General features: G+C 39.2%; 1 protein-coding gene across 2 annotated transcripts; it reads left to right on the top strand.

The window, feature by feature from the left end:
* Positions 1–3,453: 3,453 nt before the first annotated feature.
* cfap100 (cilia and flagella associated protein 100) lies at positions 3,454–18,320 on the top strand. 2 transcript variants are annotated; one of them, XM_017697775.2, is made up of 15 exons: positions 3,454–3,562; positions 4,522–4,550; positions 4,961–5,064; positions 8,646–8,856; positions 9,848–9,915; positions 10,602–10,765; positions 10,961–11,041; positions 12,072–12,277; positions 13,005–13,107; positions 13,197–13,233; positions 13,520–13,674; positions 14,390–14,522; positions 15,646–15,848; positions 16,304–16,397; positions 16,490–18,320. In XM_017697775.2, the coding sequence occupies exons 2-15, from the start codon at positions 4,523–4,525 to the stop codon at positions 16,601–16,603; spliced, it is 1,701 nt and encodes a 566-aa protein (XP_017553264.1). In that variant the 5' UTR covers positions 3,454–3,562; position 4,522; the 3' UTR covers positions 16,604–18,320. The 2 variants fall into 2 exon arrangements, with proteins under 2 accessions (XP_017553264.1, XP_017553265.1); XM_017697776.2 differs by having other exon boundaries at positions 4,466–4,550.
* The last annotated feature ends 522 nt before the right edge of the window (positions 18,321–18,842 follow it).

The raw sequence follows: 18,842 nt of genomic DNA, 5'->3' as shown, positions 1-18,842 counted from the left end.
TTAGTTGGATATCTCATTGTGTACTCACAGCATGCCTGTGGCCAGAGGTCTTGCACAATTTCTCACTGTGAGTGAAAGATGGCACAGTCATTCTCTCTCCCTTGTCATTAAGTGACTCACCAGCAACTTTATGGCCATTTTACTGAGTGCAATGATGGACCCTCTCCTCAAGTATGCTGAGATGCTTGTCAAAGCCAGTGTTAAAATCTGTGTACACAGAAGGTGAAAACCTTGTTTGATGTTCATCACACAGCGTATCAGTTAACTGAATAATCACAAGTAAAAAACATTAACAAACACTTCAGCTGCATGATTCATCTGCTTCGAAACACATGCAAACAAAAAACCTGTCTCATCATAAGCTGTAAACAAAGCCATCTAATTTCAGCCCACACCATCTCGAGATAAACACATCAATTAACACAAACCTTTTGTGGGATGTTTTGCTGTCTGTGTAAGAACTAGCCAAAGAAACACACACACACACACAGCTTCCCAGAATGGGCACTATTCCTGGACACATCCATCATTCTTATTCCCTGCTATTTTAGCTTATTATAGATATTCGCAGAAGACTATAACAGTAATCCACCTACAAGGGTAGCATTTGCATGAAATGACTGAAATATGGATGCACGAGAAGTCTAACAAGTGTTAAGGGATGGCAATGTGTGAAATACATGCGCATTAGGCCTGAAATAAGCCTGAGCGTCACAAACAAATAACACTCACCCTCTGTTTTGCTAGATTTTTTGTTATGCTCCAAAAGCAAACCAAGAACATGCTTATCTGAGCATGGAGAAAAACAAGTTCTTTCACCTGACGTCTAAAAAGACGCCTATCTGTCATCGTTGTGGATGTTGACCCTCATAAATGGCTCTTGTTTGCCACTCCTGGCTGCTTATCCTGGCAGCGAGCAAACTGTTTGCAGAGTGAAGTGTTTATACGATAGCCTCTGAACAAGGCCTGATTAATGTTTAGCAGGGAGAACAGGGACATCCACTGGCACTAACATATGCAGGCCACACACTAGGGAGTGCTACTCTGAGATATCTGCTAGCTTTAGCTCAGATCCAAGACTAATAGGTGATAGCACGATGGTATTTTAGCTCACAGTCTTAATCATTTACTTTCAAATGTGAAGTTTTTTGACAAAACTCTGATGGGTATGCATGCGTGCTCTTCAGGTTTTGATATTTTTAATGCTAACAACACTGATAATCAGTTGTATTATGATCTATCAGATACAGTGAGCCCTCATAGTATTATAAACTTCTGCAGAACTGGCTGTGTTCATGTATTGAGTTTTTGAGTCCTCAGCTTCTTCCACAAATAATTGGTCCTCAGTCATCAGTCAACCTTGACCCTGCACTGTAAATTTTGAAATGGTCACTTTTCACATCAGTATTGCTGCAACTTTATCAAGATCATCGCCAAGTGCTTTCAGGGCTAACAGTGGAGCAATCCTCACTCCTCAACACGTGCCATGAGAGGAGGAGACTGGGGAACAGACCCTGAGAGCCAAGAGCTCGCTTGCGCGTTTGTGCACAAGCACATGGCAATGCAGATGGATGTATACATTTAACTTGATGTGCTGCAGTTACAGTCATAACAAGACACTCTGATTAGCAGCCAGCTTTGGGCAGAGCTGCTTCTTGCTATAAGCAGTATAAGCAATCTCGTAGGACGCTGGGCCATAAGGGGTTAAACAAGTTGTTTTTTCAATCATGATTTTGATGGCAATTTACAGTATCTTATACAGACATCACTGATGACTTCAGGAAAGTAGGAATGGGGCTCCTGAGTGTTGCAACCATCTAATCGTTAGTCCTATCAGCAGCAGATTGCAAGTTTGATCCCTGGTGATGCCACAGCTATCCGTGGCTGGGAATTTCTGGGTGGGTCCTCCTTCTTCCCCCATTCCTCAGTTTGTTAGCTGACGTAACAAAACTGTGTTCTCCTCTAAGCGCGCTCAGCTGTCCAATGATGTTGTGTTAGCAGCAGTTCAACAAGGTTTAGTGGCGCTTCTCATGACACAGAGGAAGCAGGTACCTGCCTTCGCCCACTTAACGCTGGTGGTGTCATGTGATTGGGGGAGGCCTAAGTAGTGGGTGGAACTGGATATGACGAATTCGAGGAGAAAAGTGTTAAAAATAAATGTAGTTTATTTTAGATGCCCATTTTGTCTGTAGAAGAATATAGTTTTATTATGTTTACATTGCAAGTAAATTGAACATTTTTCATGATTGAAATGATTCATTCTTGCAAAAAAAAAGCAATCAGCGAAGGGTAAAACTGTGTATGACTTATGAATGCATTTCTACATGAGTTACGGCCTGCGTGTGTGTGTGTGTGTGTGTGTGTGTGTGTGTGTGTGTATGTGTGTGTGTGTGTGTGTGTGTGTGTGTGTGTGTGTGTGTGTGTGTGAGTGAGAGAGAGCGAGAGAGAAACAGACAGACAGAGAGAGCGACAGAGAGAGGGAGAGAGAGATAGAGAGATAGAGAGAAAGCGAGAGAGAGGGAGAGCGGGGGAGGGAGCGAGAGAGAGTGAGAGAGAGAGTAAGAGAGAGAGTGAGAGAGAGAGAGCGAGAGAGAGACATACAGAGAGAGTGAGAGAGCGAGAGAGAGACAGAGAGGGAGAGAAGAGAGAGTGTGAGAGAGCGAGAGAGAGCGAGAGAGTGAGAGCGAGAGAGAGTGAGAGTGTGAAAGATCGAGAAAGAGAGAGGGAGTGAGAGAGCGAGAGAGAGAGTGAGTGTGAAAGATCGTGAGAGAGAGAGGGAGAGCGAGAGAGAGAGAGAGGGAGAAGCATGTCATTACAGTCCTACAATACAATACAGTAATTGTACTGTACAAACATACTTAGAGTTACAACACATTTCAGCCTGTTCTCACTTCTGTACTTGGCTGTTGCTATTTATGACTGTGTGCTAGCATCATCTGCAGAGATCCCTCAGTGCTGGAAGAAAAACCCACTGTTAGGAAATCAGTCTCCCAGGGCCAGAGTGGACATCAGCAAAGAATCAGATGAAGGCTTTTTTCCCTATTGACAACTTAGTGTGTTCAACAAAAAATATTGCTTACACATTTGAATAAACAGGGAATTAAATGATCAGCACATGGGAATATCACAAAACAAGGAAAGCACAATAAGAATAAACAGTGGCATCATTTTACTGGATTGGATAAGAGAATAATCAAATCAGTCACTTAATGAATGTTTTGAACCTATGATGGACGGATGGATGGATGGATGGATGGATGGATGAATGGATGGGTGGATAAGTTATTATTCAACATTAGATAAAGTTCATCAACGCGACCGCCACATTGCAGCATTAAATGAAACTGACTGGAGTCTCTAGTCTACGAACATCGACTGCTCTGTATGTTATGCTGCAGTGCCACCTGCTGCTCAGAGATAGAGATAACACGTTAATGAATGTTGGCATGGTAACAGAACGCAAACACGGACGCCTCTTCATTACTGAGTTCTAGAACGGGCTTTTATGGATTTATGAAGGCCTTATTTCCCTCATATCAGTGATTCGCGGGTTTCCCTTCAGGTAAGTTTACGTCCTTATTTTAATTCTTAAAATGTAAATACTCTCATTGCATTGAGACGGAAGAGTTTGCATTTCTTTCCTCACTGTGTTGCATCAGGTTCTAGTTACAGTGCTGTGACTTAATTTTGGTAAATAACATCTTTTCAGGTTCTCCACGAGCCTGACTAGCTCCTTAAAATTGTGCTCGAGATTTGAATAAAGTGTCCTCCTATGAAGCACATGTCCGACTACGGACAGCAGTATCTCGCCTAACTAAACTGGTTATTAGTACCAAAGATTGCTCTTCTGAAATCAAGAGTATCAATGGGGAGTTTGTCTCACTTTGCTGCAGTAACAGCCTCTACTCTTCTGGGGAGCATTCACAGTAGCCCATGAGGATTTGATTGCGTTCAGCCACAAGAGCATTAGTGAGGTCAGGAAAAGATGTTGGATGATTCCAATTCCAGATCATCCCAAAGGTTTTAAATGGTGCTCAGTCTCTCCTAAGAATGCAGTTCCACTGCTCCACAGACTCATGCTGGTGAATGTTTATATCCCTCTAGCCAGTGGTTGGCGTTGTGACCTTAGGCCAGGGCTGAGGACCTGAGGGCGAGAGTTGAGCACAATTTATTGGCTTCTTTGCTCTGAGACCACAACAAAACTTGATAATTAACTGATGAGTTGAATCAGGTGTTGAGAAGGAAAGTCACAAAGCTGAAGAAATCCAGTCCTCCAGTGGCACATTATATAAGCTGTGTGTCCAAAAATGAACACCTGTGTCAGCAATGGGTTCACATTAACGTAGCTGAATTCACAAAACAGAATGGGCTTGTACAGATTTTTGGGTATATGGTGTATTTCTTCAGGGTTTCTCTTGCTGGCTGTATTTATTTACACTGCAGGTTGCTTGATGTCTTTTTGCAGGGTCTGAGCAGCATATACTGATACTTGATCCAGCTCTATTTTTGTCTGCCTTGCAGGATGCTGTCATCAGTATCTTCAGTCCAGAGTAAGTCCTTCTGTCTTGCATCCGTCCACTAAACTTAATATACAGCAAGAATAAACATAGAACATGAACAGTAGCTCTCCGGGAGGCTACTAGCTTGACCTAAACAACACTGCACAGTTGTGAGCATAGTTAGTGTCTGAAGACAAATCTCATGCCACATGTCTCACTATGCCTTCTGAATGAAGGCTTTGAATTATGACCTTAACTCTGATGTGTTGTCCTCCAGTTGGCTACACTGAATATGCAATTTGTTGCATAGTGCTTGTCTATGGCCTATGTTTTGGCATCTACATGTAAAATACTACCCACATTAATACTGTATTTGATTGTGAAATTTATGGTAACTTACTGTCGCAGTTCATGGAAACAGTATTTAGTATGTGTATGTATTTTTTTATCTGTTTGTGTAGAGGATAGCCGTGATGGGACCAGGACAGATCCAAACCCATTTAAAATGCCTGAAGACAACAGCATCTTTCTCATGAGGAACGCAGAAAAAGCTTGGAGGAAACAAGTACGTGACGTACCGGCAACAAGTTATTTTCAGTCAAACTTTAATATAACTTGAGTTGGGTGAGAGTGCTGGGGTTATTAAACTGACTGGTCTATGTCTTCCAATAATTCTGTACTTCAGGATATATTAACAACATAAACTAAAGCCAAGTTTAATGTGAATGTTACATTCCAGATCTCAGCCTGTTAACTACTGATGCTCTCCAGCAGAAAACACACCATTGTTATTCTGATTATTGCCGTGCAGCTGTGCTGGTGCGCTATAACTCAACAATGTAATCAATCATTTAATTAACTGCAGCTATATATGGGGCTGCATGTCAAGCAACAATCTAATTTAAATTGTTGAGGTGCTTGCAAAAGTTAATTACATGTAAATATTTATAGAGTGAAGGATCTCAGATAAATGTCACAGTTCCTATTGCTTTATAAGTGTCAGCATAGGTGGATGCCATAAAGAGTAACAAGCTTATAAAATATAAGGCTGTAAAAATGGGACAGGCTTGGCATAAACAGGAAGAATTACCAAAAAAAACAATCCCCTGGAACCTCTTTGATTATGGATATGATGTATGGATGTCCATACCCACGGAGACTGTTTAAACCTCTTCCAAAAACGTTTTTTACTTACTGCTGATGGCTAAAAACACTGATTTTAGCAGAGTGCATCTCTTAAGAGCTTTGTTCTTCACAAAATTCCCTCTTCAGCAATCTGTACATCAGATTTTAATCAAGAGTGAAAATGGACCATTGTAGCTAATTCAAGCTCATTTTATGACCTGGTTAAACTCAAGACATAATGTCCCCTTGGAATTATAAGGTTCTATCTGACATTTTTGTCAAAATTGAGATTTATTCTGTGACAACTTCTTAACATTGTGAGGTGTTTTTTTATGCATTTTTGGATATCTCCAAAAATGATTTAATTGATGATCTTATGAGGACAACAGTACAAATAATAGGCACGTTAAGTGTTTTTAAAACATTTTAGACCTTGCTGATGAGTTTTATATTCATTGTTAGCTACCAGACTAGCCAGGTAACCAGCCGTGAGATGGAACCTTATAATTCCAAGAGGACAATTTATTAGTAATTACATCTCCTTGGTAGTAAAATCCCCTTGGAATTATAAGGTTCTATCTGCATTCTGACCAGTTTTGAGATATTGAGCTCCAAGAATTTTGCATTCAGAATAGGAAAACTGATGTGTGGAACAAGTCTGTGTCATACATGAAAATGACAAACACCGTAAATGTATTGTAAATGTACAATATCAAATTCCATCAGATTTGTGAAGTGAGTTTTTTCAAACAGGTCAAATTCTAAGAACTCACATTTGCTTAGAATTATAATGTTCTATCTGACAAAACATGAAAAGATGAAAAGAAGCGATGATTTTCAAAGAACACACAGTTTACACTCAGTTTGTTTTAAGCATAAAATTAGTGTAACAGAGTAATAAAATGAGTGTCAATTTAATGCATTTTAAAACATTTAATGGCATTTATTTTTATTATTTATATATTTTTATATATTGGGGCAGTCATGGGCTGGAGGTTAGGGAACCGGCCTTGTGACTGGAAGGTCACCGGTTCCATCCCCAGCACCGACAAGCCAACAAGTGACTGAAGCAAGGTACCTTGAGCAAGCCACCTAACCCCCAATTGCTCGCCGGGTGCTGCGGATAGGGCCGCCCATCACTCCAGGCAAGTGTGTTCACTGCCTCTAGTGTGTGTGTGCTCACTAGTGTGTGGTGTCTCACTTCACGGATGGGTTAAATGTGGAGGTGGAACTAATAAGGGTCACTTAATCTTTTATGACATTTATTTCTTATTGATTGAGAGATTAAATATAAAGGTCAGTGCTAAATTTTTTGTCCATGCAGAGGTTATGTTTAGGTAGGAGCCATTAGTTTAGGCTCCTTTTAGGTCAGACAGCAACCAGCTACTGTAATAAACTGTCCCAGCAGGTAAGTGTAGCAGGTCAGTGTAAAGTCAGTTTGAGGTTTTGTTTCATATCAGAAACGTGCCTCTAATGAGCCAAAATGTCTTATTTTGGGAGAAAGAAGAAAAAAAAGGCAGATGAATGAATGAAATTCATGTTAATGTTGTAATTGTAATTAATTCAAATGTTTACTGTTTAATCACTTTAAGGTCTTAATTTTTATAACATTTTAGACAGTAAGACTTTTTAAAGAACTGCAAGAAGACAAGCAATTTTTCAGTAACATGTTTTCATATTTCATAAACGTTTCTTGTAATCCCTGAGCAGTGTGGTGACATGACAAATAAGCAGAACCTGATTGGTCTTCCTGTGTGTATTCAAAGTACTAATTGGCTCACAGACAGAACCTTATAGAACTAAGTTAGAGTTTGACTTTGGAAATAGAACCTTATTATTTTCTAGATAAAGACATAATGCTAAAAAGTTGTCACAGAATAAGTATTTGTAAATAATTTAATTTTGACAAAAATGTCAGATAGAACCTTATAATTCCAAGAGCATAGTAAGCTAAATATATAAAAAATAATTATGTATAGGGTATGTTCTGTTGGAAGGTATCTGTCCCAAACCCTAACCCTTAAGTGTCAACTTGTGAAAATAATGCTTACATTTTTTGTACTTTTTAAAAAGTTTTTATTATTGTATTTTTTTAAAGTGAAGTTAGAATATTTAGATTTATCATGAGTTTAATAAAAAAAAAAAATTCAAATTCAAAAAATGCTGTCCCATGTTTTAATGTCACTAGCGAAACACAAAGAGTTTTAGTCCATAGCTTTATTTTAGCCACACCCCTGCATTTTAGAGCCAGAAGTAAAATGGCACCCCTCACAGCCACATGGTGAGAAGTTAGATCCCACTGTTTTGAAGTGAATGTGTCCCAAAGTTTGAAACATCTGTTCAAAGCTGTGTTTGCTTGTTATGCACTGGCTAGCATTTGCGTTATGCTTCAAATTACTGAAACAATCATTACTGAAATGTTGGTCTAAAAATATTTTGTCTAAAGTTTAAGCCACTTGAAAGTCTGAAATGTGTTTTGAACCAGTTCAGTAGAATACTTATCCCTGTGCACAACTAACATTTACTACTTTAACTACTTAAAAATCCAAAAAAGTAAATAAAAAATTGGAATCAAGTTTGTTGCGATGGTAGGTGATATTTGTAAAGTAGGCAATTCCACTGCCCTGCACTGGGTAGTCCATGTGCTCAGACAAACACCACACTATTCCAATAAGAGTCCCTGGGCAAGAGTTCTAGTGCAGGTTGCTCAAGATAAGAGTTTCTGCCACATGAGTACATTAATTTGATGCAGGTAGTGTGCAGTTTCACAGATTTTGAATCATTTGCATGTATAAGACTGGGTAACATCAAAAATAAAGTTATAATAAAATTAACATCCATGTAGCTTCATATTTGAAAAGTAACAATCAAATCTCAGGGCAGATAACTTGATAAGATGTTGTTAAAAGGAAACTACAGTATTTTTAAAAATACAGTAGTCTAGGTTTGTGCCCATTTGTGTCATACACACACACACACAGTGTGAACTGTGCTGTTCTGTGTGTGTGTGTGTGTGTGTAGGAATATCAGAAGCAGTTGTGTCTGCCTGTGCATGAGAAGAAGACGTACACCGGCAGAATGAGGGCCAGGCAAACTGAGCTCAGGATGAAACTCAGTGAGGGCCTGGAGGAGGAGGAGGAAGAGGAGGAAGAAGAAAGCAACGCAGACCACACACACACCACTGTCCAGCTCCTCCAGGACACACCTGCATGCAAGGTGATCATGATCAAAGGTGAGATATGAATGTGATGAAAGGCATAGAAGCATACGCATGCATACCATTCACCATTACCAGCTGTTTAACATCTGCTGCAGAGCGTCTCCAGCCTTCAAAACTGCTTTTATATCATCTGCACCTCTATGAGGACATAACGTCTTCCCAGTCATCAACTTTAAAAAACAGTATTTTGGGAAAAGCATAGATGAAAACAGGATGTGAAAGTATCCCGACACCCCATTCTAATTGGGGGATTCAGTTACTATAAGGTGCACCCATTACTTACCCCCCAAAACAAAATGAGCCGTGGAGCAGTGATACTGTGTTCTTTGGAGTAATAGGCCACCTTTAGGATGAGATGGAGGGCGTTTGTAATCAAGAGCTAAACATCCAACATCAGTAGCTGACCTCACTAATACTCTTGTGCCTGAATGCAATCAAATCCCCACAACAATGTATAAAACAACTATTTTAAAGCCTTCTTAGAAGACTAGGGGCTGTTGCTGCTGCAAAGGGGAAACATATTAAAGGGGGGATACAGCAATTATTTATTAGCGCCCTCCTCTAATTCATCAGTGATATGAAGCTGAAGTCAGCTCTTCTGCAGCTTCATGCTCGAATTTTGCCATTCTACCATAAATAATACAGCAGTTCTGATGCCTGAGGCCCCAGAATGTAACTTGTGCACCATTAAGGTGGAACAGGAAATTTAGCTAGCTAGCTACCAAGCATTTGATGTATTGGTGACTTGTGTAGATCTGTATTGTCATCTTTCTGCATTTTAGCAAATGCGTGAACATTATTATTATTATTATCTATACAATGGTCATGATTTTCTGGAGACACATTCTGTTTGATGTACATTGTCCAAAATATTTAGTTAAATAAAGAATAACAAAGTAGTATAAAAGTATGACATTGCTGTGTATAGCTCATAAATGTACACCCAAGCTAAAATGCCTTCTAGTATCTGTGTTTCCAGTGACATGTTTCTGTTCTGTCTTAGATCGTAATATTGAAAAAGAGAGCATACGTGAGTTTATTGACAAGAAACGAAAGATGTTCTATCTGGAGGTAAGACAGACCTTCTACTTATATTCCTTGAATTCACTCAAATCAATCCATGGCTGCTTTGTCCATTCACTGTTTTGCTAGTTTCCTTATATATGTTTGTATATTTCTTTCCTTTTATCATTGGTTTAATTCAGTAAAAACACCTTTTGACATTTTTGTGGGGTAGCAGGATGGTTGTCGACAAAAGTACATAGGTTATATTATTTCAAATTATTTCCATTCCATACAAGCTAAAACAGATGGCGACACAGTGAAAACACACTGTGCGCACACTGAGCTGCGCCAAAGAGAATCTCTGTGCAGCAGTGCTTAGTGAAGCAGGTAGCCTAACAGCTACTTCAGTACTTACGAGTACATTTTAATTGTATTGACTTTGCATGACTACTTAAATCATCCACATATGCGGTTTTGGTAAAAGTATTGTTTTTGTGGTTTAATATTGACATGCAAAGCAATAGACATGTGAATATGGTAACTCGGTGTACTTTGTTTAAATAGTTTTAAGTAAAAATTCTGCTGTTTTTCTGTGTTGCTAGCATTGTATGTAGGCTACAGCTTTTCAATGTTGGTCCTCCACACATGTCAAACCAAATTTGCACCCATGGCTTTCACTGACATTCCTCAAACCTTCCTCCTTCTCACTTACTCACACACACTCCTTCTCGATGTCTCCCATTTGTTCTCAGCATGCTCTTGCAGTAAAGAGAGAAGAGATTAAGCAGCTGGAGGAGGTGGCGAGTCATGAAGAGAAGAAGTTGATGAAAGCCGAAAAGCTCCTAGAGGACGACACCATCTTGTTTGATTCATTTCTCAAAGAAAATGACAAGAACTCTGTGGAGGCCATCAAAATGTAATACAAATAAATATTGAATTACACAACTAACAGCCATACAGCACTCAATACATTTACTGCTTTCACATAAAGGTAAAATTCGTAAAAATACTGAAATAACATAAGCAAATGTTAACTGACTGCTTATTAAAATCACTAATGGGGAATGTTGAGTGTTTGTAATATTGTAAATGACCATGTCTGTGAACTTAGCGCTGAGCAGGAGACCAAAGCAAAGCTGGAGAAAGTAGCTGAGATCAAGAAGATCACTGCCAAAATGGTGGCCATTAAGAGGTACATACTCTACTGACATGAACATGCCATCTCAAACTAAGGTGTGACAGGTCTATCATTTGCCTTATAAAATCATCCAATGATTATCATGGAAAACCAACATTTCCTCACTTTTTTTCATAAAACACTGTTAAAGTCTCAAGATGTACCATTCAATCCTCAGTTTATATGGTCCATATATGGAAACAAAACTGCAAAACTACTTGCCTTTAATTCATTGTATTTGTGATGTCATGAAAACTAACTAATTTACATTTATTCACATATTCAGCCTACAGCAGTTTAGCCTATTCATGCTGAAGTTATAAAGAGTGTTTTAGCCTGGACTGCTTTTGAATTTGGCACAGTACAGGGTAGCCAGGCAGGAAATCATTTAAATAAGCCACAGTAACAAAAACAGCCTGTTTATTATCAAATAATAAAGAGAAGTTAAATGGTCATATAAAAAATTATTAATGATTGTTGACACAAAAAATGTAGGAAATGGGCCCGTCATTTTTACATGTTTATCAGCAGTGGCGAAATACCCTGCCAATAAAGCCTTGATAATGTCTAAGATATGATGTCAGTCACTAAGACTGGTGATACTGTGATACTGTGCGTGCGTATATATATATATATAAATAATAGATCAGTTGCTGTTAATAAGTCTGCTGTTAATATCAGCAGATATTTTTATCCCCCCAAAATCAGTATCGGTGACAGAATTTTACACTGGTCTACTCAAAAGGTAATATATGATATGAATTGAATGCATGAAATGACTATTAGATATACACAACAGAAAGACATTATTATATGGTTTACTCATTTTACGTTTCGCTGATTTACCTGTTAGTTGTAGAAAAGTGTCTAATTAGTAATGAAATCAAGTTAGCATTGTACTAGCGAGAATACAGTAGCCTTCTTTAGTCTTTATTAGCCACATTTGCATATTTGAGTGAAGTGCTTCTTCAGTTCCTATTCAGATGGTACTACTCAAAGGGTCATTCAGTTCAAATGATCATTCATTCTTCCCTCTTTCCCTCAGTGACATCTCTAAGTATGAGGACACACTGCAGGAGTACAAGCTCTATAAAGACTTTCTGTTCAAGCTTTCTCCTCCGGAGTGGCAGGAGAAACAGAGAGAGAAGAACAGACGCTCTCCTAAAACTACATCTGCCAATGAAAAGAGAGAGAGTGAGGTGAAGAGCAGAGAGACGGACAGAGGGAAAAAGACCCCCCAGTCTGACAGATGTACGTATTCACTATGGAGAATTCTTTAGGCTAGAGCTGTGTGGACAAATAAATTTGATCTTGTGATCATATTAACATATTAACAATACATCTACTTAATATAGTAGTATTATAGTGTGGCATTACTTACTGTGACATGATATAAGAAATATGGCATTATTATAAAAGACCATGTGAAAGCTTTGAATCAGGGCACATATAAAACGTTCACCTTAAACACCTGCATATTATAGCCGACAACTATGCTAGTATTGCAGAGGCCAATGTTGTGATTATTTGGCTGGCTTTTGATACAGTATAGCTTTAGTCAAGATGTGCATATCACTATGTGAATTTCTGTTAGTATGTTATCTTTACCTTGTTTTTGATGCTTGTCTAACTGATTTCACTACAAGGAATATTCAGCCACAAGGTCTCAAAATCAATGAATTAGAAGTCATAACACATCTCATGTTTCCCAGCCGAAAAGCATTATCAAGGAAGGTCTCAGAGGGGCAAGTGAAACACATTATCGGTTAATAATATTTTTCTTTGTCCACTCATGCATGGTAATACTCAATACAGAATGTTTTTGTTTTTTTTTACCAATTTTTGTCTTTTAAATGAATGACTTTGATAAATCGTGCCTCATTTGACTAGGGAAATGAGCTTACATGATTAAAATGATCAATTTTAATTTCAGGTTGACTTTTGATATGTCAGTCTAAACCTCCGTTCTTATACACAGGCAGGGAGAAGAGGAGCTCTGTCGGATCTCGAGAGCTGCCCCCTCGTGAGGGCAGAGCTACATCCAGACACAGTGTGAAGTCGACTCCTCAGAGTGGAAAAATGTATGTAGAACACACACACAAATAGTTTCCAAGGCAATGTGCATATGAGCTTAACTAAGAGCTTTTTGTTTCTGTTTGGTTGCTTGTAGAAGTTCTATATCTGACACAGACAGCTCAGAATATGAGGTCAGTATGAATCAACCGGTGGCCCTTTTTAGCATTTTTTGACACTAATGTTTAAGGTTAATCACAGTTTCCTTTCCATCAGAAACGTTGCTTCCAGTTCTTTGTCATTTGAGTCTCATCAAAGCACATCTACAAAACACACTGCCTAGAAATTGCAAAAATTGAATTTCCTCTGCATTATGTGACATATATTCATATTGAACAGTTATAGAATGTTAATTTAGGTCTTAGGATTTGGAAACATGTTGATAATTAACTGTTGTTAAATCACAACCTGCGCCTGCAGGAGGATCCGGAGCTGTACTTCACAGAGCCTCAGCAGCTGCTGGACCTACTGAGTGAGCTGGAGGAACAGAATCTCTCATTGATCCAGAACTTGCAGGAGACTGAGGAGGGCCTGGAGGAGTTCAGACAGACTATGGAACAGACTCGCAAGAACATGTGAGCATTTAAAGAGCTCAGAAGGTTTAAAGTAGATTTTAGCTGCAAGTTTACTGCGCAGCAGAGGGCTGCACATGGACAAAATATGGATACTGCAATTATATTGCTAAATATACACTCACCGGCCACTTTATTAGGTACACCTTCCTAGTAAAAGGTTGGACCCCCTTTTGTCTTCAGAACTGCCTTAATTCTTCGTGGCATACTTTCAACAAGGTGTTGGAAACGTTCCTCAGAGATTTTGGTTGGTTATTTGCGTTACTCTTGCCTTTCTAGCATCTCGTACCAGTCTGCCCATTCTCCTCTGACCTCTCACATCAACAAGGCATTTTTGTCCACACAACTGACCGCTCACTGCATATTTCTTTTTCGGACCATTCTCTGTAAACTCTAGAGATGGTTGTGTGTGAAAATCCCAGTAGATCAGCAGTTTGCAATACTCAGACCAGCCCGTCTGGCACCAACAACCAGGCCATGTTCAAAGTCACTTAAATCCCCTTTCTTCCCCATTCTGATGCTCAGTCTGCACGTCAGCAAGTTGTCTTGACCACCTCTACATGCCTAAATGCATTGATTTGCGGCCATGTGATTGGCTGATTAGCTATTTGTGTTAACAAGCAATTGAACAAATAAAGTGACCGGTGAGTGTATTGCTATATATTTCTATATCATGTCACACGGTAATGCATGTTGATGTGTTTATGTGTACACACAGGGATCATGAAGCAGACCAGCTGAAGCGGCAGATTGATGTTATGACAGAGACCATTCAGAGAGAGAAAGAGAGAACCACAGAACTAGAGCTCAAAGCCAGACTCTTCAACTTTGGAAAGTATAAAGCAGAGGAGGTAAGAGATGAGTGCTTTGTTACTTAAAAATCACCTATAAGGACATTTATAACTAAAAGATAAAAATCCTGCTTATGTTTCATAGGGATATTCAGGAAAAGTTCAAGTGTGCTTTATTAGTTTAGAATAAATATAAACATTTATTAAAAATAAGTCACTTCCATATTGACCCTGTCTCCTGTGCCATTATCAAGCTCTTTGTTTCAGTCATTGTTTGCCTGGTCTACTTGTCACTTTGTTAGATGTGGTTGCTGTGTGACTAGCTCATGTTTGCTTTGCTCAGTGTTTCTTTGTTAAACTTAGTAATTTGTTATTTTGTGTTCCGTGTTTCTACTAGTCTGTTTTGTTCATTAAAATGTGCGCGCAAGTACGTCCAGCCTTCTTGCTCTCTCCACACGATAGATTGTTTTCTCTTAATACTTTTAATTTTCAAATAGGACATGCGTAAATATTTAGACTTCAACAGAATTTTTGTTTTTTAGCTGTCTAACAGAGCAGATTGGAATTGACCTTAAATAATGAATATGAGCTAAGAGTGCAAACTTTCAGCTCTAATTTGAGGAGGTTTACATCCATTTTACAGTGGTCAGTCCCCTGATCTCAATCTAATGCATGCTTAATTTCACTTACTGAAGACAAAACTAAAGGGAAAACCCCCGAGAACAAGCAGGAACTGTTAACAGCTGCAGTAAAGACCTGGCAGAGCCACATCAGAGAAGAACCCCATCATCTGGTGATGTGGAGGGATTCCACACTTCAGGCAGTCATTGACTGCAAAGCATTTACAACTCAGTATTAAAAATAATTTCATTTATGATTGTTGCTTTGTCCAATTGCTTTTGAGCCCCTAAAAGTGAGGGGCTATATATAACAATGGCTGTAATTCCTACACCATTCATCTGAAATACCCTTGCATTAAAGCTGCACTTTAAGCTTATATTCATTATTCAGTGTGATCTCCAGTTTGCTAAAATAATAACTTTGTTGATGCCACTTCACTCTGACACTCTGGTCATATCTGAAACTTTTTCTTAATATGCTTTTTTTTTAATATATACACCCTCTTCTTTTTTCTCCCTGTCTGATCCTCCTCTACACCTTATCTGTCCCTCTGCCCTCTCAGGACGACACTCTGAATGCACTGAGCCGGAAGGTGGAAGAGGTGTATCGGAGCTGTGTAGGAGACAGTGAGGCCAACCTGAGTACCCTGCAGATGCTAACAGCCATTGAGGGCCGGCTGGGAGAGCTGCTGGAGAACGTGGAGATGATTCCTAGTGACCGGCTTGCCATTGCTGAGAAAGCCAAAGAGAAAGAGAGGAGACTCAGGTCTGATCAGCTGAGTTCCTGCATTTTTTCAAAGCCAGAATTCCAAAGCTTTTCTACTTTTCTTTTCAAGCAAATGAATACATTTACAATGGACATTACAGAAACCAACAGTATTCTAGACGTAGATTTTAATTTGTCGTTATTACCATGAAGTTTTAAAAAAAGCTGAGTAATCAATCAGTCTCTCACCAGAAACATCCATCCATCCATCCATTCTCAAAGCCGCTTCTGCCTCAGGGTCACGGGGCTCACCAGAAATATGAAAATAATTAATTAAGTAATTTATCACTTTTCCAAAAATTTTTGACTGTGATTTATGAAAACTTAAGGCTTGGAAATTGAGAAATAATGGCCTGGATCTTAAAGATCTTACACTTTATCTAAAATTATTCTCTGATCAATTGTTTTTGTTTATCACTAACAAAACATTAGTTCTTCATGTTGTGTTCCTGTAGATTGCGGGATGAGAAGATCTATCTGCAGAAGCAACACCAGGAAGAGAGAATGAAGAAAGCTATGGAGAGAGCTCAGGCCGAGATCAAGAAAACGGTCAGTCTGAGGGAAAAATGCTGACTGTCAAAATATGAGTCATCAATACTTGCTAAAAAACTGAATCATTCCCATGTCCTATATACCTGCAGACTGGTAGGAAGCTGATGCCTCGCTCTCAGCCTCCTGTTCGCAAACTCAAGAACAACCAGCATGATGACATTGCAGACAAGGAGAAGGAGGAGCACATGTACTTCTTCACCTAAAGCACCTGTTGTTTACTAATGACTTGCATACTGACATGACCACACTCATATACTGATTGGAACCCCCTAAACCAAAGTACATGGAGTTTATTAGGTATATTACTACCTACACATTAATTTTACATTCCAGCAACTCCTACATCACATGACTGGCGTGTATGGTATCTATCAGACAGGTCAGCATTTCTAGCACTAGATAAGTGAGTGTTATAAAGGCCAGAGTGAGTGATCCTAGTGACTAATATTTGATGCCATCATGTCACTGTGGAATCTCCCAAACCATGGGGAGATCATCTTTTCAAGCTTTTAGTGCACAACCTGTCTGAAGGGTGTACTGAGAAAGATCCAAAAAGCAGAAACTGGCAGTTTTGTGAAGGGTCAATGGAGAACGCAGAGAATCATGCAAGCAAACAGATAAGCCACAACCATTAATCAGGCAAATTCTATCCAATTTCAGTGCTGGACCATCATCTCAGAACACACATCTCGGCTTTGTCTCGAATAGACTACAACAGCCAAAGACCACGTCAACCTCCAAAATTGTCAGCTAAGAACAATTAGATGCATCTCCAGGGACCATCAAATCTGGACCATTGAGGAGGATAAAAAGCTGCATGGTTGGAACAAGGCTGGGCCTTTATTCCCCAAACCACCTTAGAAGTAGGATTGGTGATCTAGAGTCAATCATGGTGATAAATATATAGGAATCTTATATCAGCTCAAATCAAATCACATTTGTCACATATTTATACAAGTGTGAAGGTAAGTGAAAATCTCAGGTGCATAACCCCCTTGTAATACTTAAATATACAATATATTTGTATATACACACACAACACTAAATAAGGGTATACACATTAATATACACCAGTGTTGCACCATTACAATATAAAGTTTGTACTATAAGATATTAAAAGCTATGATATATACAGTTGTACACTTTGCATGTGCAATACGAGTTACACATATGAGTTTTATCTAAATAAATAAATCAGATGCAGGGTACACAGGTGGTAGATTATTGATATATAGATATTCCAGATTACAAGATTGTTACAGGACAGCAGGGAGGCAGACCCAAGTGCAGAGAGGAAAACCTGTGAGAAAGGGTGTTAAATGAATTTTATTGAGGTGTTGGGAGTGTGAGTTTGGCAATTGTACATAGAGGAGTTGAGGTGGTTCAGAACCAGGCTCAAACTGCCAAAACACCTGAACGAACGGGAAATGAAAAAAACACGCCTCTCTGTGAACTCAGGGACTTTCCAGTGTCCACAATCTCCTATGCAGACAGACCTAACCTTTGTGAGAGAATTAATATTCTGTTAACCAATGGTACCTTTTGGTTATTGATTATAACATCTAATCTATTTGATTACTGATTAAGGGAATATTTGTTTAAAAACTCCATCAAAAGGAAGGTCAACTTTTTTTTTCGCTTTTTGCATGGCTTGGAGCCGTTTCTTGTTCGCTCCTGTTTGGCTTTTAAGTAGTTTGAGGCAATTTCTCTTGTTTTTCCAGCCCTCTTTTCTTTTTGTTTAAATACCCACCTGGGCTAAGCAGCCCTCTGCTGGTGGCCTGTGGCGCAAGCTAGGCCCTTACTTGCATAGAAGATGTACAAGATGTCAGGATGCTTTAGTCCAGGTCTGGGAGGAGATCCCTCAGCAGACCATCCGCCACCTCATCAGGAGCATGCCCAGGCATTGTAGGGAGGTCATACAGGCACGTGGAGGCCACACGCAGTACTGAGCCTCATTTTGACTTGTTTTAAGGACATTACATCAAAGTTGGATCAGCCTGCATTGTGTTTTTCCACTTTCATTTTGTGTGTGACTCCAAATCCAGGCCTGCATTGGTTAATAAATTTGATTTCCATTGATTTTTTTTTTTGTGAACAAAGTATTCAATGAGTATTTAATTCATTCAGATCTAGGATGTGTTTTGAGTGTTCCCTTTATTTTTTGGAGTTCCCATACCAGGTAGTGATGGAGCCTGTTAGTATACTCTCCTCCACTGTTAAGGGTCAATGATGTGATGTTGCCCATCCTTACCACCTGGCATCAGCCCTTCAAGAAGATCAGGATCCCACTGCACAGAGATCTGCTCAGACCCTGATCCTGAAGCTTAATGTTGAGCCTTGAGGGCACGAGGAAGGTTGAATGCTGAGCTGTAATCCATAAACAGCACACTCACATTTGTGCTCTTTTTGTCCAAATGGAAGAGGGCAGTGTGTAGAGTCAGG

Source organism: Pygocentrus nattereri, chromosome 26 (assembly GCF_015220715.1).
Source record: "Pygocentrus nattereri isolate fPygNat1 chromosome 26, fPygNat1.pri, whole genome shotgun sequence".
Lineage (NCBI taxonomy): Eukaryota > Metazoa > Chordata > Actinopteri > Characiformes > Serrasalmidae > Pygocentrus > Pygocentrus nattereri.
This window is presented reverse-complemented; position numbering and strand designations above follow the sequence as displayed.